The sequence below is a fragment of the Triticum urartu genome, chromosome 7A (genome assembly GCF_056163025.1).
Source record: "Triticum urartu cultivar PI428250 chromosome 7A, HENAU_Tu73, whole genome shotgun sequence".
Taxonomy (NCBI): Eukaryota; Viridiplantae; Streptophyta; class Magnoliopsida; order Poales; family Poaceae; genus Triticum; species Triticum urartu.
Genome location: NC_141879.1, coordinates 4,383,833 through 4,408,485, shown reverse-complemented (window position 1 = coordinate 4,408,485; position 24,653 = coordinate 4,383,833). Strand labels below are relative to the sequence as shown.

At 45.6% G+C, this 24,653-nt stretch overlaps 1 protein-coding gene and 1 pseudogene across 1 annotated transcript; one reads left to right on the top strand and one right to left on the bottom strand.

The window, feature by feature from the left end:
- Positions 1–1,953: 1,953 nt before the first annotated feature.
- Positions 1,954–4,332, top strand: LOC147956713 (protein FAR1-RELATED SEQUENCE 5-like; annotated as a pseudogene).
- Positions 4,333–8,514: 4,182 nt separating this feature from the next.
- On the bottom strand, positions 8,515–13,760 carry LOC125527491 (putative disease resistance RPP13-like protein 1). The gene is made up of 5 exons (XM_048691999.2): positions 13,628–13,760; positions 13,441–13,523; positions 13,244–13,317; positions 13,084–13,147; positions 8,515–12,960 (listed from the first exon to the last, which is right to left on the bottom strand). Exon 5 carries the CDS (start codon positions 12,864–12,866, stop codon positions 9,015–9,017), a length of 3,852 nt encoding a protein of 1,283 aa, XP_048547956.2. The 5' UTR covers positions 12,867–12,960; positions 13,084–13,147; positions 13,244–13,317; positions 13,441–13,523; positions 13,628–13,760; the 3' UTR covers positions 8,515–9,014.
- Between the last annotated feature and the right edge of the window lie 10,893 nt (positions 13,761–24,653).

Here is a 24,653-nt window from a genome sequence, read left to right as displayed (position 1 = left end):
TGGGTGTTAATCACATGATGATGTGAACTATCGATGTTAATCACATAGTGATGTGATCTAGATTATTGACTCTAGTGCAAGTGGGAGACTGAAGGAAATATGCCCTAGAGGCAATAATAAAGTTATTATTTATTTCCTTATTTCATGATAAATGTTTATTATTCATGCTAGAATTGTATTAACCGGAAACATAATACATGTGTGAATACATAGACAAACAGAGTGTCACTAGTATGCCTCTACTTGACTAGCTCGTTAATCAAAGATGGTTATGTTTCCTAACCATAGACAAAGGAGTTGTTATTTGATTAACGGGATCACATCATTAGTTGAATGATCTGATTGACATGACCCATTCCTTTAGCTTAGCACCCGATCGTTTAGTATGTTGCTATTGCTTTCTTCATGACTTATACATGTTCCTATGACTATGAGATTATGCAACTCCCGTTTGCCGGAGGAACACTTTGTGTGCTACCAAACGTCACAACGTAACTGGGTGATTATAAAGGAGCTCTACAGGTGTCTCCAAAGGTACATGTTGGGTTGGCGTATTTCGAGATTAGGATTTGTCACTCCGATTGTCGGAGAGGTATCTCTGGGCCCTCTCGGTAATGCACATCACTTAAGCCTTGCAAGCATTGCAACTAATGAGTTAGTTGCGGGATGATGTATTACAGAACGAGTAAAGAGACTTGCCGGTAACGAGATTGAACTAGGTATTGGAATACCGACGATCGAATCTCGGGCAAGTAACATACCGATGACAAAGGGAACAACGTATGTTGTTATGCGGTCTGACCGATAAAGATCTTCGTAGAATATGTAGGAGCCAATATGGGCATCCAGGTCCCGCTATTGGTTATTGACCGGAGACGTGTCTCGGTCATGTCTACATTGTTCTCGAACCGTAGGGTCCGCACGCTTAACGTTACGATGACAGTTATTATGAGTTTATGCATTTTGATGTACCGAAGATTGTTCGGAGTCCCGGATGTGATCATGGACATGACGAGGAGTCTCGAAATGGTCGAGACATAAAGATTGATATATTGGAAGCCTATGTTTGGATATCGGAAGTGTTCCGGGTGAAATCGGGATTTTACTGGAGTACCGGGAGGTTACCGGAACCCCCCGGGAGCCATATGGGCCTTTATGGGCTTTAGTGGAAAGAAGAAAGGGGCAGCCCAAGGTGGCCGCGCGCCTCCCCCCTCCCCTAGTCCTATTAGGACTAGGAGAGGTGGCCGGCCCCCCTCTCTCTCTTTCCCCCTCGGGGAATCCTAGTCCAACTAGGATTGGGGGGGGGAGTCCTACTCCCGGTAGGAGTAGGACTCCTCCTGCGCCCTCCTCCTGGCCGGCGGCCCCCTCCCCCTTGGCTCCTTTATATACGGAGGCAGGGTGGCACCTCTAGACACACAAGTTGATCCTCGTGATCGTTCCTTAGCCGTGTGCGGTGCCCCCTTCCACCATATTCTACCTCGATCATATTGTAGCGGTGCTTAGGCGAAGCCCTGCGACGGTAGTACATCAAGATCGTCACCACGCCGTCGTGCTGACGGAACTCTTCCCCGACGCTTTGCTGGATCGGAGCCCGGGGATCGTCATCGAGCTGTACGTGTGCCAAGAACTCGGAGGTGCCGGAGTAACGGTGCTTGGATCGGTCGGATCGGGAAGACGTACGACTACTTCCTCTACGTTGTGTGATCGCTTCCGCAGTCGGTCTGCGTGGGTACGTAGACAACACTCTCCCCTCTCGTTGCTGTGCATCACCATGATCTTGCGTGTGCGTAGGAATTTTTTTGAAATTACTACGTTCCCCAACAGCATATTGTGACGGTGAACCCACGGAGTCAATCCGTACTTTATTATTAGGGAGAGATATTAGTTGGTGTTATGCAATTTAGTTAGCTGATTATATGTGTTGGCGATGGCAGATAAATTGGGTGGTGTGCAATGGCACAATCTGATAAGGGGACGCCTCAAGTTGGCATGTTCTTTAAAAGTTCAGATGAGGCTTGGCTGTTTGGGAGAGCATATGGTGGTCGTGTTGGCTTTGATGTGAGGAAAAGATACAACAATGTGAGCAAATTTGATAGTAAGGTAACCTCCCGCAGATTTGTTTGTGCCAATGAAGGCCATCGGAAAAAGGGGCAAAGAGAGTTCATTCAGAAGTGCTTTAGAGCTCAAACAAGAACTGATTGCAAAGCTCGGATGGGGAGTCCGAAAACTTGGAAATCACTGATGTAGTTCTTGAACATAATCACCTCCTTCACTTGCCACAAACCCGCCACTTGATGGCTTCCCAAAGGAAAAATTCAGAATTTCAAGCTTTTGAAATCGAAGCTGCAGATGATTCTGGAATTAGGCCTCAAGCTGCATATGAGCTTGCTACTCGTCAAGTTGGTGGACCACTTAATCTCGGCTACACTCCTCATGATCACAGAAATCATTTGCAAGTGAAGAGGCAGAGGGAGTTGGCTTTTGGTCAGGCGGGCAGCATGTTAAAGTATTTTCAAGACAAAATTGTTGAAAACCCATCATTTCAATATGCTTTGCAGCTGGATTGTGAGGAGGATATAACAAACATTTTCTGGGCCGATGCTAAAATGATGCTAGACTATGCACACTTCAGGGATGTTGTCACATTTGACACTACTTTTGGCACAAACAAGGAATATCGGCCGTTTGGTGTTTTTCTTGGGCTCAACAGGGAGACTACCGTTTTTGGTGCTGCACTTATGTTTGATGAAACATTTGCCTCATTTCAATGGCTTTTCAAAACTTTTCTAGCTGCACATAATGGAAGGCAACCTAGAACTATTTATACTGATCAAGATATTGCAATGGGAAAAGCTGTAGAGGATGTGTTCACAGAAGCATATCATGGACTATGTACCTTTCACATAATGCAAAATGCCGTCAAACATCTATCTCCAGTTAAAGGCGAAGATAAAGATGAGGGTGAAGAGAAAGATGAAGACGAAGAACCACATATTCTCACTGATTTTAGTGCTTGTATGTATGGCTATGAGGACAAGGAAGCATTTGAAGAAGCCTTTGCCAATATGAGGTGTAGAATGCATAAGCAAACTTGGTTCGATAGTATCTACAAGGTAAAGGAAAAATGGGCTGAATGTTTTATGCGAGATGACTTCAGTTTGGGAGTGAGGAGTACACAACTAAGTGAGAGCTTCAACAATTCATTGAAGAACCATTTGAAATCTGATTTTCATATTGCCAGATTTTTGAAACATTTTGCAAGGATAGTGGAGGTAAAGAGAAACAAGGAGCTGGAATCTGAATTTGAAGCAAGAAAAAACATTCCACGAATCAAGATGAGCACGCCTATGTTGGTACAAGTAAGCAAAGTTTACACTCCCATAATTTTTGAAGCTTTCCAAAGCGAGTATGAAAGATCCATGGCTGCATGCACTAGATTATTGGATGAAAACAAATATGTTGTTACTATTGGTAGTTTGCATGGTGATTTTGAAGATGAGCGTATAGTGATAGGTGATCCTTGGAACCAAATAGCAACATGTGCTTGCAGAATGTTTGAAAGGACAAGAATATTGTGTGGACATGGATTGAAAGTGCTTGATTTGATGAACATAAAAACATTGTCAACACATTATATCTTCAAGAGATGGACTAGGGAAGCACGTAAAGGAAGCATATTGGATTAGGCAAGGAAGGAATGTGGTAGAAAATCCAAAACTGGAAGCTCTGCTTCGTTACAAGTGACTATCTCATAAATTTCATGACATGGCATATAAAGTGGCCTACTCTACAGAATGTTGCTTGATATTAGAAAATGCACTTGATCGTGTTGGTCCACAGTTGGAGGAAAAACTCAATGCATCTACTAGTGACATGAATGAACCTAGTAAGGCCCAGGAAAATGATGACCCAAATATGCAGCAAGGAGATGACTTGCTAAGAGCAGCACGACTGAATAAAAAGGAGGTTCAATCCAAAAATTCAAAAAGAAAGAATAATTGGCTTGATAAGTTGCACAAGGGCAAGCGCAAGCAACTAAACCTCCTGCTTCAACCAAAAAAGGAGCAAATGTATATTCTAATATGGACATAACAAAAAACTGTTTTCATCTATTAATACACTAATTAGTGGAACTTTCATTGGCAGCAAAAAAGGAAAAAGGATGATGTGCAGCCCAAAGTAGACGTGGAGAACGATGGCAGCAAGAGAGGCCCAAATGCAGAGAATGCAAAGTACATTGCCATTGAGAGCTTTACTCAGCTCCTAACAGCTCCCCCTACTTGTGGTGATGGTGATGGTGATGACAGTCTTTATGGTGGAACTTTCTTCTAATGTCTAGATGTTGGTTACATGGTACTTTGGGGGTTAACTATAGTTTTTTGGAAATATTTGAGGGATAACTATAGTCTTTTGTGGCCTAAGTGTACAAGTGAAATGGCCTATTATGTAACAGACTTGGATGATTGATCATCATTAGTACTTGTTGCTACAAAATTTGAATCATATGCTTCAGACTTTCAATGTCATGTGCTTGAAAATTGCAGTGCTATGCTACAGAACTATTGATTATCAAGTGCTTGCAAATTATGATGTTACCTTGTTTGTATTTCCTTCTCTGACATGTTAAGTGATACAGATTGTACAAATTTCTTTGATATAATGTCAACTTGGTACAATGAATTTTAGTCATGGTTTGGTACAGATTGTACACTGAATGTCAGTTTTTCCAGTGCCTACTGTCAGATTTTTGAAACATCAGCGAACTAACTGACAGCCGAATGACCATAAAACTAACAACCCGATCTTTAGCATCAAATATTTTGTGTGCAAATATTCAGGCTGGAGAGCGTTAATGCATCGCTGCTGTCATTCCTCTGTCTCTCCTGAAAACAGCAAGTCTGAGTGTGTTTTGCTTTCAGTCTAGTCTATCCTGTGGGTCCGATGAAAAACGAGTGGCTGATATGCTAGGCTAAGGCGCTGTGTGCCTTTGCTTCACAAAGGCACTGAAGCTGGATCCAGCACCGGGACACATCGCGTGAGTGTTTGCATCGGAACACGGGGAGCCGCCGCGAGCGCTCCATTGCAGCTCTGGAGCCGGCGACTTGCAGGCAGCTCCATTGCAGCTCCGCCGTCGGCATCGATCACTCCATTGCAGCTCCGCCTCCGGCGAGGAGCGCCCCATTACAGCTCTGCAGCCGGCGACTTGCAGGCAGCTCCATTGCAGCTCTGCCTCTGGCGAGGAGAGCTACTCCATTGTAGCTCTGCAGCCAGCGACTTGCAGCTCCGCCTCCGGCGACGAACGCTCCATATTGCAGCTCCGCCGCTGTTGTGCGAGTGTTGCATCGGAGCACGAGACTGCATCGCAGCGCAGACGAGGTTGCAACGCAGCGCGACGGCCATGGACGCATTGCTGCCTCGCATCCCGGCGGCCGTGGATGCGTTGCCGTGTTGCAGCACCGGCGTTCGTCAACAAGCACCGTTTCGTATCGCCGTCAGTACCTCCTGATTCCCCAGCTGCTGTGGTGGTGCCCGCCATGGCTCCCCTCCATGGACGCTATGCCGCCCACAAGGCCACAACGATGCAGCGGAGGAGCTCCGGCTGGTACTACCAGCGGCCGCGCGTCAAACACTTCCGATTTCCAAGCTACTACGGTGGTGCTTGCCGTGGCTAATCTCCTCTGGCTATGAGATGCAAGGGGAAGAAAGAAGCAAGAAGTGAGTGGAGGAGGAGCTTCGTTAGAGATAAGATAAGGTTGGGACAAGCGGTGGGCAGTCTGAAGCGGGCACGTGGCCGTGGAGAAGGAGGCTTACGAGAGAGAAAGATCAACCTGATAATTTTTAACGTTTTCCTAAACATAGATTTTTAACGTTTTCTTAAAACATACACTATGACTTAATCCAGCATGGTCACATCATCATGCTCCCCACTTTGCTTAGAGATCAACAATCGGAACCCTCATATCCATCCCAAACGTTGGGCGGACTGCTCGGTCACTGACCGGACGTAAAATTGTCACCCAACTAGATCTCATAAATCCAACCCAAACGCTCAGATTGACCATCACTCCACATACAAAGCACATATTTAAACCGGATATGTGACGCGTGAACGCCCCCGCCATGTAGGACTGATCACAAGGAGCTGCACTAATTCGTGTATTTCTGCCCCTCCTTGCCCAACCAGCCCTCTCCTTTTTCTTTTTTCTCCCTCGTCCGCACAACCACCACGGTGTTCTTCCATCATCTTTACTTTGCCGTCGTCCCCAACCCACAGCGCCACCAACCGTGCCGCAACCGGTCAAGTTTGCCACCACCGGATGCCACCTCGACACATCCAGCTTTCCCCACATAGTATATACACCTCACGCTTTATGTGTTCAAAGAAATGTCCGAGCTTGTTTTTTATTCTTTTGGCCTATATTTGTAGGTCACCGATGGATTCATCGTGAAATGATGACCATGAGAACCCCCACCTTGATAAATTCATATTCAACGAGTTCATCAACTTGTCAGATTCAACAACAACAACAACAACAACAAAGCCTTTAGTCCCAAATAAGTTGGGGTAGGCTAGAGGTGAAAACCCATAAGATCTCGCAACCAACTCATGGCTCTGGCACATGGATAGCAAGCTTCCACGCATCCCTGTCCATAGCTAGCTCTTTGGTGATACTCCAATCCTTCAGGTATCTCTTAACGGACTCCTCCCATGTCAAATTCGGTCTACCCGGCCCTCTCTTGACATTGTCCGCACGCTTTAGCCGTCCGCTATGCACTGGAGCTTCTGGAGGCCTGCGCTGAATATGCCCAAACCATCTCAGACGATGTTGGACAAGCTTCTCCTCAATTGGTGCTACCCCAACTCTATCTCGTATATCATCATTCCGGACTCGATCCTTCCTCGTGTGGCCACACATCCATCTCAACATACGCATCTCCGCCACACCTAACTGTTGAACATGTCGCCTTTTAGTCGGCCAACACTCCGCGCCATACAACATTGCGGGTCGAACCGCCGTCTTGTAGAACTTGCCTTTTAGCTTTTGTGGCACTCTCTTGTGACAAAGAATGCCAGAAGCTTGGCGCCACTTCATCCATCCGGCTTTGATTCGATGGTTCACATCTTCATCAATACCCCCATCCTCCTCCAACATAGACCCCAAATACCGAAAGGTGTCCTTCCGAGGTACCACCTGGCCATCAAGGCTAACCTCCTCCTCACACCTAGTAGTACTGAAACCGCACATCATGTACTCGGTTTTAGTTCTACTAAGCCTAAACCCTCGTCGGATTCAGACGACGAAAATGCCAAAATAATGTGGGAAGCAGAGACACTTTTGCATCTCACGACTGTTGTGTGATCTTGGACAACATTATTGTCAAGGATGAGGATTTTGACAAACCTGGTGTTCAGGTCCGCCTTTTGGAACAAGAGGCAGATCATATTGCCAATTTTCTCGAGATCCATGCACAACTGGGAGATCAATAGGTGCATATGCAACTTCTGAATGATCTTGTGGAGCATACGTGTGTCCATGCTGGAAATAGGTAAAATTTTCTTTTTAATTTATCAATTATGCACTAGGAACAATATTTGTGTTTGGATTATGTATTCTTAAGTACAAATAATTCGTATTGATGTGCGCTACTCATTGTTTGGCCAAGATGATCGTCATGCATGTGTTTGCATGTATTTAATGTTTTGAAAATAACGATTGTGGTTGCAAATGACATCATTTAAGGCCTCCCGGTCATTGTCCGCGAACATATAAGGCCCCGGATTAGGGTAGATGTTCTTATGCATCCAAACTCATTTGACATCTAAGTCAGTTGATGTCATGCCTATGCCTCCATGCTCATATTATGCTCCATTTTAGTTAGAGATTTTACTTGTGGTGGTTAATTAAGTGGATCAGTATGTGGGCAAGCATTTGCCATATTTCAGTTTGTAGTTTGTTGCTTTCTGTTTTCAATCCAGACCAACTTAAACTATAAAGTTGTACAAACGTAATATGACTTCTAGAGAAAACGTTCTTATATTTTGGGACGGAGGGAGTATAAAATTTCTGCAAAGAAAGTAGAAGATGATGTTTAAAATATCTCACGAATCTCCCCTTTTTTTTCACTCATTTTGTTTGCAGCGTCACCACCCGCACAGCGAGGAGAAACTCGGCTGGTGGCGGCCAGAGCTAAATGAATGGATCGTAACAGTGTTGACGCTAGTGACTAGTGAGCCTCTTCTTTGTAATTAGAAGACCGCTCACGTGTCAATGTGCACAGCAGTTTGCCAGCAAAAGGGAAAGAAAAAGTTCACTGCATTTCTCCATTAGACAATATTGTCCCAGGCTCCCAGCACAGTCGCTGGAAAACAGAAGTCAGGGACATATTGCCATAAACTGGTGTTCATGCACATAACACTGATGCTCATGTGCTGATCAGAAAAGTCATATGTAGCATAAAATTAAGTGCTCATTCTGAATACAGGAGATAAATAAACATAGCAAATGCCATGCAGATCTGAAGCACCAGGCTTTATAGACCATCAAAAGTGAATGGTAAAGAGACCTTCAGTTAAATTTATCCAGAGGTATGTGAAAGCACACAAGAGATAACGATTACGAACCATATACACCAAAATTACCATGTAGTCCAAGAGAACAGGACTGACAATAACAAGATGCAAATTAGACCAACAACAAAAGCACAAAATCCACCATCAGAGAGGTCAGGGGTTGGTCAAGTGTGAGAGGGCAATGCATGAGGCAATCAGTGAAGCAGGAGACCGATGGATCAGATCAGCATCGGCTGGTAAAGTATGAAACACATAGTTGTACTGTACGATGAGCCAGCCTGAGGCACTCCACCACTTAGCAGGTAGCTGGAGGGCAGACATCTTGGGCCTGATGTAATCTGGTGTAAACAAATGAAAGGAACTCTCATTGTGAGTGCATACATCACTGACCGAAGCTAATTTACATATCCGTTTATTTGCAGCTGGAAATGTAAACCAAACTTTAATATATTTCCTTCCAGCGGATATGCGCGATCTTTGGCCAACTTTCTCCATCAGGTGCTCGGCAGCTCTCCTTCAACAGCTCACTACCACCCCGTATGCGCATGCGCTGGAGGGAAGATGGCAGATCTGGTAAACATGATATGTTGGGGCAGGCTTCGATGTAGAGGCTCTTCAGATTGGAGAAGAACTTCAGATTTTCTGGCAAAGAAATCATTTGACATTCAACGAATTTCAGGCTCTTGACAGATGTGAAATTTGCGGATTCTTCAAAAGAAATTACTAGTTCCTCGCATTTTTCAAGAGAGAGAAATGATGGAACTGTGAGACCTGCAGCCATGAGCATGTTGTTGAGGATTACAGGACTGCAAACAGTGAGGTTGACATGGACTCGAAACTGTGAGATACACTCGGGGTTGAGTTTGGGAACACCCATCAGAGTTAAGCTGTCAAGTTGCAGGGAAGACAATCCTTCAAGCATACATAAATCTGGCAAGCAAATCAGCGAGAATGATTTAACAGAGCTGAGACTACCAACAGACAAGCATGTGGTGCTCCTGCAATTGACTATGAGAATAATACTAATGCATGGGCAGTCCATACAGAGGAATTCAGCTGTAAGCACACAACAGTATATGCTGAGCATCTCAAGTGACACTGGAAAACATTCTGCTCCATCTGCAACCTCTAAAGAAGGGCAGGAAGTCAATCTAACATCTGAGAGAGAGGTAGCAGCTCGTAAGCCCCCTAATGACCTGAAACACCAGCAATGTTGGATGGACAAGCAGTCAAGTTTTGTCAAATTTTGGAGGACCTCTTCTGACGGAAGTGTAGTTAAAGTCATAATCTCTTGTAAGAACAATCTTTTAAGTGAAGCCAAGCTACCAAGGCAAGTAGCTAAAGCTCCATCTGTAATACTGCATGAAGAAAGATGAAGTTCACATAGTCCTGATGATAGAACCAGTGGCATCCCAATGCTTCTTCCATATATAAGTCGCATCCTCTGCTCATGACAGTATATCCATGCCTTGATGATATCTTCTTTTACCAATAATTCACCTTTCTCTCTCTCTAGAACACTTTCAAGGTTTTCAACATGTGACACATCAGCATGCATGAATATCATCAACTGCTTGAGAAATGAATGTTCCCATGAGAGTAGTCTCCTAATATCTGATCCTGAAGCCACCTCCCATATCAAACCAAGTTTTAATTCTATGTGGTCTGTCCTCGTGAAATTCTCTCTCTGATCATCATGTTCCAGCTCATTATCGGAAATAAATAGCAGTGGGCATCTTCTTACTTCTAACACTTTAAGGCCTAGTGGAAGACGAGGTAATGTCTTCAGGTTTGGCACATTGTATAGGAAAAGGGAAGAGCAATTCCCAAGTAGCTCGGTATTGGATGGTAGGCTTTGTAATGAGCTGCAATTAGCAAACGTTAAAGATTCCAAATTCTCAAAATACAATCCATCAAGTAACCAGCATGGATATTTTGAAGATTTGTAACCGTCAATTGTAAGATTCCCAAGTTGAGGCGGTGGCATCAGGCCTTCTAGAATCTCCAAATGTGAACTATCCTCTGCAATCTTGTTATTCTTGCAACTCCAGCGAAGTTTCAACCTGCCAAGATGACTTTTCTGGTGCAGCTTTGCTTCTAAGGCTTCATCCTTCCCAGTGACATTCTCAAGATTTGTGACACTTAGGCTGTCACGAATCTCGTTCATTTCCCTCAGCTGTTGCAACTCATACCCCTTTTTCCTTTGCACAGAAAATACCTCACATTGTTGAAGCGAAGTTAGCTTGCCAATGTTAGGAATTTGAGGCAATGTCTTGTCCCGTTGAAGATGCCGTAACTTCATTAAATTGCAGAGTCCCTCGGGCAAACTCTCAAATTTGTCATTTAAAAGAAGTAACTGCAAGTGGTAAAGGGTACACAGTGATCTTGGCAATTCAGAAATCATTGTTCTGACGATGTTCAAATATCGAAGGTGCTTCAACTCACCAACAGATTCTGGCAACTTACTACTGCTGTAGGATGACAAATATAGTACGCGCAACCTCTTCAAATTCCGTACTATCTGATTAAAAAGGTCACTTACATCATCCATTAAGGGGTCTATGCAGATAATAGTGCGTAGATGATGTAGCTTGCAGATACTTTGCTTGTGCTGCTTCATGCTATCAACATGAACAGATAGATGTCGAACAGTGGATGGTATTTTCATCACCTTATCATCTTCCAATCTGAAGATGTCCTCTTTGGAGAGTGATTCTGCCAGATCATGAAGGAGATCATGCATAACATAGTCTGTGTTAGTGTATTCCTCATGAACTGGTTGAAAAAATGAAACAGAAATCATCTCCTTGAAGCAATCCCTCCCAACATCTTCCACTCTCTTGTTTTGGTTGCACGGATCTACAAGGCCCTCTGCCATCCAAAGATGAACCAACTCATCAATGACATACCTGTGGCCTTTTGGAAACAAGCTGCAATATAGGAAGCACCTCTGCAGACATGGATCTAACTTCTCATAACTCCACAACAGAGCTCTCAAGGGATCACTTAATTTGTCAATCTTTATAGTAAGAGCATCCTTCCATGCAGTGATATCTGTTTTCCCTTTCAACTGGGAACCCACAACTTTTGCCGCCAAAGGAGATTGTCCAAGCCTTTTAGCAATCTTCTCTGCAAAATCTTCCAGCCTTTCACGCAACTGCAGATCCTTAATTTCTTGTCCAGAGAATGCATGGTGTTTGAAGAGTGCCAAGAAATGAGAATCTCCCATGCATTGCAAAGGGCACACTTCTTCGCAACAAAGAGCAGCTGGAAATGTATTTCGTCGAGAAGTTACCAAAACTTTGCTTCCCATCTGTTGGGAAACTAGAGGAGCTAACAGTTGGTCCCATTCCCTCTCACTGCCAGGTTCAAACCAAACATCATCCAACACAAGCAGGAATTTACCTGATTTTTGCAGTATGTCTGTCAACTTGCGCTGCAGAGTATCAAGGTTATCAATGCGCGGACATTCCCCCTGAGAGGCAGACTCGATGACCGCCCGTGTATGACGGCGGACATCCAGTTTGCATGAGATGCTTACCCACATAGTTACATCAAAATATTCTTTTACCCTCTTGTCATTGTAAACATGTTGTGCCAAGGTGGACTTTCCCATGCCTCCAGCTCCAACAATTGCCAAACCCGAGTACAAAGATGTACTAGACTCGGTAGTTGCACTTATCTTGGTAAGATGATCAATTATACGATCACGGTCCTTGTCACGACCAATCACTTTCAGAGGTGGTATTGATGTGGTCTCGGGAATAGCAGTTGATGGTATGGGAGGGCTCTCTGCATTATAACCAGAACTAGCTGGTAAGCAGAGCAATTGATGAAAGTCCTTGGCTTTCGCGAGGGTAGCCTTCAGTTCCTTCAGATGGCGAATTAGCGTTCTGTTCTCTGAGCTCACATTGGACAACCTACTCGACGCAGCACGCAGAGGCTTCATAAAAGTGCTCCTGATGGAGGAGGCATTTGCTGGCAAGGAATCCTTTCCCTTTGCTTGGCGCTTCAGGAGGTTGTATTCATGCTCGTCCAGCAAGTCTTCAGCCATGTAAAAGCCTTCTTTCAGTTCCTGAAGCCATTTGTCCAACTTGGGCCTGTGGTTTCCCTTGTCTGCAGCTTCAATCAACAGCTCGAACTGTGGCAAAATAGTGGTCTCCAGTTCATGGAGCTCACGCACCATGTCCACTCCAAGGTAAGTTGAAGCATTAGCAAGGAGCTTCTTCAAGGCTGGCGATGCAGCCAATTTTAAGCTTATGCTTAAGGCAGCACTAGCTAACGCCACTTCCATTGGATTGCAGGGTTTATTTGTTGGGTGTGGAATGGCCTGAATAAACTGAAGACAGCACTGGAATTGTGTCCGGATGCAGTGGTGGATGAAGAACCTGTTGAAGTAGGAAAACATCACGAGATAAATTAGACAGCTGCAATGGTGATAAGAAAACAGACACCTAGTGGCAGATCTGTAGACAAATAATACTGTTCTGTGGGTGGGCAAATGACCTGACCTGAATAATCGACAGACCAACAATGGAAGTGAGAAATCGCGAGGATATAGCAAACGATGATCACCTGCTAGAGTGGGAATATATTGACTGGTTGCAATAACAAAGACAAATAAAAACCAGATTGGCAGATCAAAGCAGAGGATAATACTGGTGAGCTTACAGAGCTGAAGACAGCACTGGAATTGCTTGTGGATGCACTGAATTTGTTTCTGGACGCAATGATGGATGAAAGGCCTGTTCGAGTAAGAAATCACGAGATAAGTTAGCCAAGTACGATGCTGATAACAAGAAAGAAACCTAGCTGCAGATCTGTAGACAATGGCAAAGACTAGGAATATTCTGAGAGTGGGGAATGACCTGAATAATTGTTAGACGAGCAATTGAACGTGCTTCTGGATCGGAGGCAGAAACAACCAGTGAATATAGCAATGGATGAACAGCTGGTGGAGTGGGAAATCACGAGATATATTAGCCGGTTGCAACAAAGAAGACAAACAGCTGCTAGATTTGTGGAGCAAACAGAGGAGAATAGTGGTGAGCTTACACAGATGAAGTGAGAAGCAGCGCCCTGGGAGCCGGCGCAATGATGAGGCAGATAGTAGGAGCTAAGATGCGTATTGCAAGAGGATGAGATGCAGATCCCCAAGCAGCAGCTCAACGAGAAAATAATAGGTCTGATCCAGCTACCTGCCCCTTTTTTTTAAGTTTAGCTGAGCTGGACTTGCTAATAAACTAACTAGTAACCAACACGGACACAGCTCACTGGTCGATAATTAAGTACTCCCTCCTCCGGAAATACTTGTCATCAAAATGAATAAAAGGAGATGTATCTAGATGTATTTTAGTTCTAGATACACCCCTTTTTGTCCATTTTGATGACAAGTTTTTTCGGACGGAGGGAGTACATAAAGTAGGCTAAACGCGGCTTTCATGTTATGAAACGTGGACAGAGCTTTCTGTATCAAAAGCCTCAGCGGTGGATACTTAACTCTACGCAATCAGATCGGTAGTAGAGAGGACCATTCTGTGACTAAATACAAACAACCAGCTTGTAAACCCCATGGAGAAAAAGAACTAACCTCATGGTGGTGGTCTGATGGACATGGTGTCAGCCCATTGAAAACTTTTCCTTTCTCTCCATCACTGGCTCTTCATGCTTTTCTAGTTTCAACTAGCTGATCTGTATCATTTGCCTTAGCCTGAACCATGTGCCTATCTGATTTTCCCTTCTTCAGACTGCCTTGCCTCAGGAGATACATTGATCCCTTCACCACACTGCCAGTTCACACGTTTTGCCAAACGCAACTCTGTTCTTGTAGGCCAGCCTGATTCACAAAATTAGCATTAGTCCAATAATCAGCTACTCCCTCTGATCCAAATTAACTGTTGCAGCTCTAGTACAAAGTTGTACTAGACATGCGACAATTAATTTGGATCGCAGGGTGTAAATGATTTCTAACCAAATGTGGGTTAGTATCCTACCTATTCTGTAAAAGGAAAGAAGGAGCAGAATCTATCCCGATGTCGACTCTGAGGAGCCACTATCAATGTTGCACAATCACACGAATACCAAAAAAGAGAGATAAAACTACTGCGAGTATGAATGTGACTAAGTTCTTTTGGTGCCAGCAGCATGGTCCAAAAGGCCTGAAGCTTTGAATAAGCCATTCAAATGGACGGGCACTTCCGTGTACTTTTCCACGACCCTGCTTTACCCACTTAATTAAGCAGGACCCTACTTAATGGACGCGCACTTCTGTCCCTTCCTGCTTTATCCACTTAATTAATTACTATCTGTCCTGCACACCTACAAAGCAGAAAGGAAGAAAGCATGCCTGTGAGTCAAGTAGTCCACCACTATAACCAAGATAACAGAAAGACCATCACAAAAAGAATAAAACTCAGCGAGCAAGAATATGCCAGGAAACAAATTGTGGGTACGAATCATCGGTATAAATAAATCATTGGCACGAGGAAGGAGATCAAGTTCATCCAGTAGCTAGTACTGTAGAAAAGCCCTGCCTAAACATGCAAGAACCCACCCAAAAATACAGTCCCCATAAATAAATACTTGACACAGTGAATACAATCTCAACATAGCGAAACCTTCGCATTGCGATCCGGGTCATACAGTACAATGCAAGCTTGAGACTAGCCAGGTTTTGCATCTGGCCCTGGTCCTGCTCCAGCATTACGATTATACAGTTGCTGCTCCTACTCCACTCCTGTGTTGACCCAAACAAACAAGAGATAGCTGGGGGCACCTAATTAAGGAGTGTCTAGCTGCAAACTGTTTTGGCTTCTTAAAATCGTGGTTGGAGTCCACAGTGAAGTGCAAGTCTGTCACCCTTACTACACTTGGGTTGTTTAAGAGTCAAAAAAATTTGGTACTTATCACTGAACTTCAAAATGGTTGTGTTGACACACCATTGATTCTCAGGAAGGAAGGGGCTGCACAGCATAAGGGGCAACCTAATTTGGTGGGCTCCGGGATGAATGCGCGGAGAACCTGCATGACCAGCTACGGCGCAGATTCATCAACCCACCGACGGGAGAACGTGGAGGAGACTAAGCGGCACAGAGGCAGGGATAAGGTGGTGCATGAATGTGAGCAGAATCAAGCAAAATAAATCTTCAAGCAAGAAAACGAGTGGAGTACAGTGTCCACTAATCGCAGCGACGGTACACAGTTGATTGAGCTGCTGCAGCCTGGTGTCTTTTGATGGTATTACGGTGTCCACCAATCAACATGGGTATTACACAACCTTTTGGGCACGCGACACATCGATACTCGTGTAAGAATTAAATTAAACTCCTTTTGTATCTGGTAAAAGTAAGGGCAGCATCTCAATGGACACACGACACGTCGATAGTTCTATAAGATATGAATTCAGTGTTTTTGGGATCAAAGTAAGGGCCTACTGAAAGGAAATCTAAAGAATTTTACACCCAGGGGCCAGGGTAGCACCCAAAACGACAGCTCCGGCGACCAAAAAGACCCAACATTGCTGTATCACACCTGCCTCGGATGTCTCATTTTTGCACGCAAATGGAAGCCAGGAGTTGGTCTCGGATCCTCTGAGAAGACGACAGCTCGACACGACACGCTCACAGATCAGCACAAACACGCACAGTGTAAAATGTAAATTTTCTGCACCGGTGAACAATTTGTTAGATCTGAATTTAAAAAAAATGGGCCTGCTGCCGAGTTTCAGATAAAAGCTAAAAAAAATTGCTGCCTAGATTCACATTATTTGGAGAGGAGAGGAGAGGTGCAAGAAGAAATGTGAACCTATACATTGGCAGGGGCAACTGGAGGGGAACAGATCGGCCATCTTCACGACCATTGGGACGCTCCAGGCGCCGGAGCCGACGGGGACCCACCGCCATGAGCGCCCGCATCCCGACCACCACCGTCTCGTTGGATAGGAGGCGGCATTTTGGGGCTGGCAGCGCACAACCCTTTTGTGCTTGCCGCCGGTGCCGATTTGCGGCGGAGGCGCCGAAGAGCAAGAGTGATCCTTTTTTTTTTCCCTTGCACACAACGAGAGCGAGGACGAGAGTGGCCAGGGTACTTGGCCAATCCCAACTGGTCCTGTGTTTTCTCTCTTGGAATTTTAAGCCCATCTTTAGTTGTTTTATTTTATTCTAAAACAAAAAAAACTTTTAGAAGCGCAATAGTAAGAACCTCGCAGATTCACATAGTTACTCATGCTGTGCTAACAAAAATTATGAGTGAGGGATGAGCTCTCGCGACTCAACTGGCGACGCTGGCGGCGCGGTCGACGCGGCCGCTCCCAGCTCGCCGGCCCCCCGCCCCACCACCTCCTCCGCTGTCGTCACTCCAGACGGTGGCGGCCACCCACTAGACGACTCCGGTGAACCACCAACCTTTCCTTGCAGCGGCGACGGCGAGGACCAGGCCCCAAGCACGCATGTCAGCAGCACCATCCTCGTCCCGCGCCCAGGTGAGGCCTTCCAATCCAGAATCCTTCGCCAGTTCTACTCCGGAACGGCGTTCGATCCTCTCGAGTTCCCCTCCTGCCGTGTCCCCGGCAATCTCTGGTTCACCCCGCCGTTCCTTTCATCGTGTTTTTCCACCGCCTGCGTTCGCTCCCTAGTCAACTACTTTTTCTGCGCCCCTCCCGAAGAGATTGTGGTGACTGAGCCCTCTCCGGCCGTCTTCCATGCGCGGCTGGCCAGCCCGGTCGTGGCCCGTTTCATCGCCGCCGTCGGGGTGGGACAGCTGGCCTCGTTCAAGCTTCAGCCACACCTCTCCCTCGAGGATGCATTGGCTGCAGCTGCTGCCCTCCAGCCCGTCATCACTGGCCGGTTGGTGAGAAAGCGACCGGCTGCATTGACTATGGCACGTCGGTCACGTGGTTTTCGACGCCCACGCCCGCCCGTTCCTGTCCGCTCTAACTCCCCTGGTCTGTTGCCCATCCCCCCTTCTGCTCCCCAGCTCACCGACGTCCCATCCCAACCTTATGGCGCTGTTCAAGAGCCCCCCCCCTTTTCGCGGCGCAACATCAAAACCACGCCGGCATGCTGCCTCTCCTCGAGACCGCGGCCACCGGCCTAGGTACGGAGGATAGCCCTGCCCTCCCCTGTCCCGTCGCCGAGCTAGCCACGCCCCTGACGGGCTTCAATGCCGCTCCTACCGCCGCGACGGGCTTCAATGCCGCTACCACCGTCGCTCCTCAATCCCCCGCTCCTCCCGCCTCATATCTACAGGTCCTCCTCCGCCCTGCGCCTCCATCCCCCCCTCCCCGCACCCCACCTCGCCCCCTCCGTCCGCTCACCGGGTGCTTCAGGTGCCTCTCCCCCCGCCACCAGGTTGAAAAGTTCAAAGAATCTCAGAGTGAAGTGGAAAATCATCGTGACAAGAAAATAAAGTTTCTACGATCTGATCGCGGAGACAAATATTTGAGTTACGAGTTTGGTCTTCAATTAAAACAATGTGGAATAGTTTCACAAACTCATGTCACCTGGAACACCACAGCATGATGGTGTGTCCGAAAGTCATAACCGTACTTTATTGGATATAGTGCGATCTATGATGTCTCTTACCGATTTACCACTATCGTTTTGCGGTTATGCATTAGAGACAGCTGCATTCACGTTAAATAGGGCACCGTCAAAATCCGTTGAGACAACACAGTATGAACTATGGTTTAGCTAGAAACCTAAGCTGTCATTTCTTAAAGTTTGGGGTTGTGATGCTTATGTGAAAAAGTTTCGGCATGATAAGCTCAAACCCAAATCGGAGAAGTACGTCTTCATAGGATACCCAAAAATAGACTATTGGGTACATCTTCTATCACAGATCCGAAAGCAAGATCTTTGTTGCCGAGAGTGGATCCTTTCTAGAGAAGGAGTTCACCAAATTAGTGAGGAAGGTACAAATTGCCGAGAGTAGCTCATCACAGAAATCTAGAGTGGGAGGAAAGTAGAACTTGAGGAGGTAATTGTACCTGCTCCCTTATTGGAAAGTAGCTCATCACAGAAATCTGTTCTTGTGACACCTACACCAATTAGTGAGGAAGTTAATGATGATGATCATGAAACTTTAGATCAAATTACTACTGAACCTCGTAGATCAACCAGAGTAAGATCCGCGCCAGAGTGGTACGGTAATCCTGTTCTGGAAGTCATGCTACTAGATCATGATGAACCTACGAACTATGAAGCAGCGATGGTGAGCCCAGATTCCGCAAAATGGCTTGAAGCCATGAAATCTGAGATGAGATCCATGTATGAGAACAAAGTGTGGATTTTGATTGACTTGCCCAATGATCGGCAAGCAATTGAGAATAACTGGATCTTCAAGAGGAAGACGGATGCTTGCAGTAGTGTTACTATCTACAAAGCTAGAATTGTCGCAAAAAGTTTTCAACAAGTTCAAAGTGTTGACTACGATGAGTGTTTCTCACTCGTATCGATGCTTAAAGTCTGTCCGAATCATGTTAGCAATTGCCGCATTTTATGAAATCTGGCAAATGGATAAACAAAAATGCATTCCTTAATGGATTTATTAAAGAAGAGTTGTATATGATGCAACCAGAAGGTTTTGTCAATTCTAAAGGTGCTAACAAAATATGCAAGCTCCAGCGATCCATCTATGGACTGGTGCAAGCATCTCGGAATTGGAATACACGCTTTGATAAGTTGATCAAAGCATATAGTTTTATACAGACTTGCGGTGAAGCCTGTATTTACAAGAAAGTGAGTGGGAGCACTACAGCATTTCTGATAAGTATATGTGAATGACATATTGTTGATCGGAAATAATGATGAATTATTCTGCAAAGCATAAAGGAGTATTTGAAAGAAGTTTTTTAAAGAAAGACCTCAGTGAAGCTTCTTACATATTGAGCATCAAGATCTATAGAGATAGATCAAGACGCTTGATAAGTTTTTTCAATAAGTACATACCTTGACAAGATTTTGAAGTATTTCAAAATGGAACAGTCAAAGAAAGAGTTCCTACCTGTATTACAAGGTGTGAAATTGAGTAAGACTCAAAGCCCGACCACGACAGAAGATAGAAAGAGAATGAAAGTCAGTCCCTATGCCTCAGCCATAGGTTCTATAAAGTATGCCATGCTGTGTACCAAATCTATTGTATACCCTACCACTGAGTTTGGCAAGGGAGTACAATAGTGATCTAGGAGTAGATCACTGGACAGCGGTCAAAATTATCCTTAGTGGAATAAGGATATGTTTCTCGATTATGGAGGTGACAAAAATGTTCATCGTAAAGGATTACGTCGATGCAAATTTTGACACTGATCCAGATGACTCTAAGTCTCAATCTGGATACATATTGAAAGTGGGAGCTATTAGCTAGAGTAGCTCCATGCAGAGCATTATAGACATAGAATTTGCAAAATACTTACGGATCCGAATATGACAGACCCGTTGACTAAAATTATCTCACAAGCAAAACATGATCACACCTTAGTACTCTTTGGGTGTTAATCACATAGTGATGTGAACTAGATTACTGACTCTAGTAAACCCTTTGGGTGTTGGTCACATATCGATGTGAACTATGGGTGTTAACCACATAAAGATGTGAACTATTAATGTTAGATCACATGGCGATGTGAACTAGATTATTGACTCTAGTGCAAGTGGGAGACAGAAGGAAATATGCCCTAGAGGCAATAATAAAGTTATTGTTTATTTCCTTATTTCCTTATTTCATGATAAATGTTTATTATTCATGCTAGAATTGTATTAACCGGAAACTTGATACATGTGTGAATACATAGACAAACATAGTGTCACTAGTATGCCTCTACTTGACTAGCTCGTGAATCAAAGATGGTTAAGTTTCCTAGCCATAGACATGAGTTGTCATTTGATTAACAGGATCACATCATTAGGAGAATGATGTGATTGACTTGACCCATTCCGTTAGCTTAGCACTTGATCGTTTAGTATGTTGTTGTTGCTTTCTTCATGACTTATACATGTTCCTATGACTATGAGATTATGCAACTCCCGTTTGCCGGAGGAACACTTTGCGTGCTACCAAACGTCACAACGTAACTGGGTGATTATAAAGGAGCTCTACAGGTGTCTCCAAAGGTACATGTTGGGTTGGTGTATTTCGAGATTAGGATTTGTCACTCCGATTGTCGGAGAGGTATCTCTGGGCCCTCTCGGTAATGCACATCACATAAAGCTTGCAAGCATTGCAACTAATGAGTTAGTTGCGAGATGATGTATTACGGAACGAGTAAAGAGACTTGCCGGTAACGAGATTGAACTAGGTATTGAGATACCGACGATCGAATCTCGGGCAAGTAACATACCGATGACAAAGGGAACAACGTATGTTGTTATGCGGTCTGACCGATAAAGATCTTCGTAGAATATGTGGGAGCCAATATGAGCATCCAGGTTCCGCTATTGGTTATTGACCGGAGACGTGTCTCGGTCATGTCTACATTGTTCTCGAACCCGTAGGGTCCGCACGCTTAACGTTACGATGACAGTTTCATTATGAGTTTATATATTTTGATGTACCGAAGTTTGTTCGGAGTCCCGGATGTGATCACGGACATGACGAAGAGTCTCGAAATGGTTGAGACATAAAGATTGATATATTGGACGGCTATATTCGGACACCGGAAGTGTTCTGGAGAAGTTTCGGATAAAACCGGAGTACCGGGGGGTTACCGGAACCCCCCGAGGGTTAATGGGCCTCATTGGCCCAAAGTGGAGAAGAGGAGGGGTGGCCAGGGTAGGCCGCACGCCCCCTCCCCCTCTAGTCTGAATTGGACAAGGAGGGGGGGGGGCGGCGCCCCCCCTTTCCTTCCTCTCCTCTCTCCCTTCCTTCCCCCTCTCCTACGTACTTGGACAAGGAAAAAGGAGGGAGTCCTCTCCCGGTAGGAGCAGGACTCCTCCTTGGCGCGCCCTCCTCCTAGGCCGGCCGCCTCCCCCTTGCTCCTTTATATACGGGGGCAAGGGGGCACCCCATAGACACACAAGTTGATCTTCGTGATCATTCCTTAGCCGTGTGCGGTGCCCCCCTCCACCATATTCTACATCAGTCATATCGTAGCGGTGCTTAGGCGAAGCCCTGCGACGGTAGAACATCAAGATCGTCACCACGCCGTCGTGCTGACGGAACTCCTCCCCGACGCTTTGCTGGATCGGAGCCCGGGGATCGTCATCGAGCTGAACGTGTGCTAGAACTCGGAGGTGCCGTAGTTTCGGTGCTTGGATCGGTCGGATCGGGAAGACATACGACTACTTCCTCTACGTTGCGTCAACGCTTCCGCTGCGGTCTACGAGGGTACGTAGACAACACTCTCCCCTCTCGTTGCTATGCATCACCATGATCTTGTGTGTGCGTAGGAATTTTTTTGAAATTACTACGTTCCCCAACACCAATTGCTTTATAACCTCCAGAGCAATGGAAATTTGAAGTTTCACATTGCCAATCCAGCGAGTGCTCCATTGTTGAAGGCTTATTGTCGTAGCTCGCAATTTACTATGCAACGTGAGGTACACATTGGACGCCTCGAGCGTCGAATCCCAGGCCCCTTGCACCACGTCCAAAAAACCTTGAGCCTTGACCCAAAACGCCTCGAACCTGAGTCTTTTCCTCATACCAACCTCCACATTCATATCCAAGATAAGTGGGCAGTGGTCCGAAATCGCCATCCCTAGAGCGGACAGGAAGCAAGACGGAAATGACTCATCCCACTCATTGGAGACAAACACATGATCAATTTTCTCCAGCGTGGCATTCCGCCTCTCATTTGACCAGGTATAGCGCCTCCCATTAAGGTATAGTTCCTTGAGTTCCAATCTGTTTAACTTTGCTCTAAATCTCCCCAACATCCTTCGGTTGACCAGCTCATTACTCTTGTCCTCTTGCCTAGCCAAGAGATTGAAATCCCCAGCTACCAACCATGGCCCCGCGTGCAGATCCCGGATATCCACCAAGTCTTGCATGAACTCGATTTTGTCTACCTCATCTTGCGGCCCATAGACACTCTTGAGCCACCATGCCTGTTCGTCATCCGGGCACTTAACCAACACGGTCAGCGTATGGTTAGTGTAATGTGGGTTGGATATATGGGTGATAGAGTCATCCCAAGCTACTAGAATCCCGCCACGAGTACCCACCGCCGGCAAGTAGAAAAAGTTTTCATATTTGCTTCCAAGGCATTGCCTCACATCATTCACCGATACAACTTGAAGCTTAGTTTCCTGAAGACAGATGATTGCCGGATTGGCCGTCGCCACCACCTGGTACAACGTGTTCCTCCTAGCTTGAGCGTTCAGCCCACGAACATTCCACATTAAGACTTTCAATGGGTGCGCATTCATTCGGAGTGCCCGCACAAACCACACAGCTGACCACGCAGCTAGACCCCAATGGGGCTGTCCACCAACAGCATCGGGGGCGACTCCCAGCCAAACAAGGCTAGAATAGCCGCAATGTGCGCATCCGAGAGTGGCCGTGTGAACAGGTCCACATACATCCGTAATGCCTCCTCGGAGATAACCTCGCCTTCATGTGCCAAGCATAATTTCCGGATAAGAACTTGCTGCTGTTTGGTCGCCGCCCACTTGGCAATTCTAGCGCTACGCCTTGGAGTTATCTCAAGCCTTTGCTTCTTCCTGATATGGCGTCCTGGGTTGGCAACAGCACGACCAGAAGGTCTCGGCAGCACGGGAGAAACAGGCACACGCATATCAGCGCAAAAAGCGGCCAAATCCACGTTAAAATCTCCCCCCGGGGCGATCTGCATGGCTGCTGGCGTGCATGGCCTCGGATCTGGCGCCAGCACATGGCCAGCATCCCGCGGGGCCACCGGTTCCCCGATCCCAGGCCTGCATGGCGTGGGAACCCGGGCTTGGCCATCCTTGTCCTCCAGCGGTGCCAACTGGGTAGTCCCCATAGGCGTGCATGGCCTGGAGGCATGCATCGGGCTGCCCTCTCCACCTGACAAGCTGACCTGGAAAGTCTCCCACGCTTCTACTTGTCCTATTCCATCAGAAATCGTGCATGAGAACGACAACAACTGCACAGCTGCACCAACCCCAACCGTATCCTGCTCCTCCATGATCCGGTCCTGCAGTGGGATTAGCAGTCCACCAATCCTGATGTGTTTTAGTTGAAAGTTGCGTATGTGGAGTAGTTAAGTAGTGCAATAATGCTTTATTTGTTTTATAGACCAACGAGGAGTCTTGGTCACTTACTCTTACATGTATGCATAAAATATTATATATATACACTAACATTAACACTTTCTGTGTAATATTTATTCACAATCAATTTAGCTTACTAGTGTATATGTAACCAACTTAATAATAATAAAAATTTCATGGTATAATGTTTTTACCAAATATAAAAAACTAAAATATTCGTGTACTTCCAATAAATATTTATGTGTAAAGTATTCACATATTTTCAGATTTGTTCATGTAAAAAATATATTAGGATTGTCAATTTATCTGCACCCACGATTCTAAGAAAATCACACGCCCACACATATTCCGTCACTCGAAACACAAGTACAAACATAAGAAACGAAATCAAATATTCATCATGCAAAAAAGGAAAATGATGAGAAAAATGGTAGCACTACCCCCCCCCCCCCCCCCCCCCCGCGCGCGGCATCCTAGGAATAAACTCGGAAGGATTTTTTGATGGGCTTGGACGATAATAAATAGATTAATCCCCCCCCCCCCCCCCCCCTTTAACACACATCATAATTGTATATAACTTCTCCACTGGATAAGACCAAAAAAATGGTAGCATTGTACGCATGCACCATCGGTGGCCATTGGTGGATGATCCTCCATCTCCCCGCCAGTCTCTCCTAGATCCGACGCCCATAGTAGCAGTCCAATGAAACCTAGAAGCGACTAATCACAAGAGCTAAATGTATTAATACAAAGCCATTGGGATAGTAAACAAAATAGTGGCCAAGGGATTAACCGGAGTAACGAAACTCATGCATATAGAAAGGATAAGAGGAGGAGAGAGGATGTAAAGAACAAAAGAGGAGTAACTAAGAAAGTGAAGGTGCAAAGTTAGC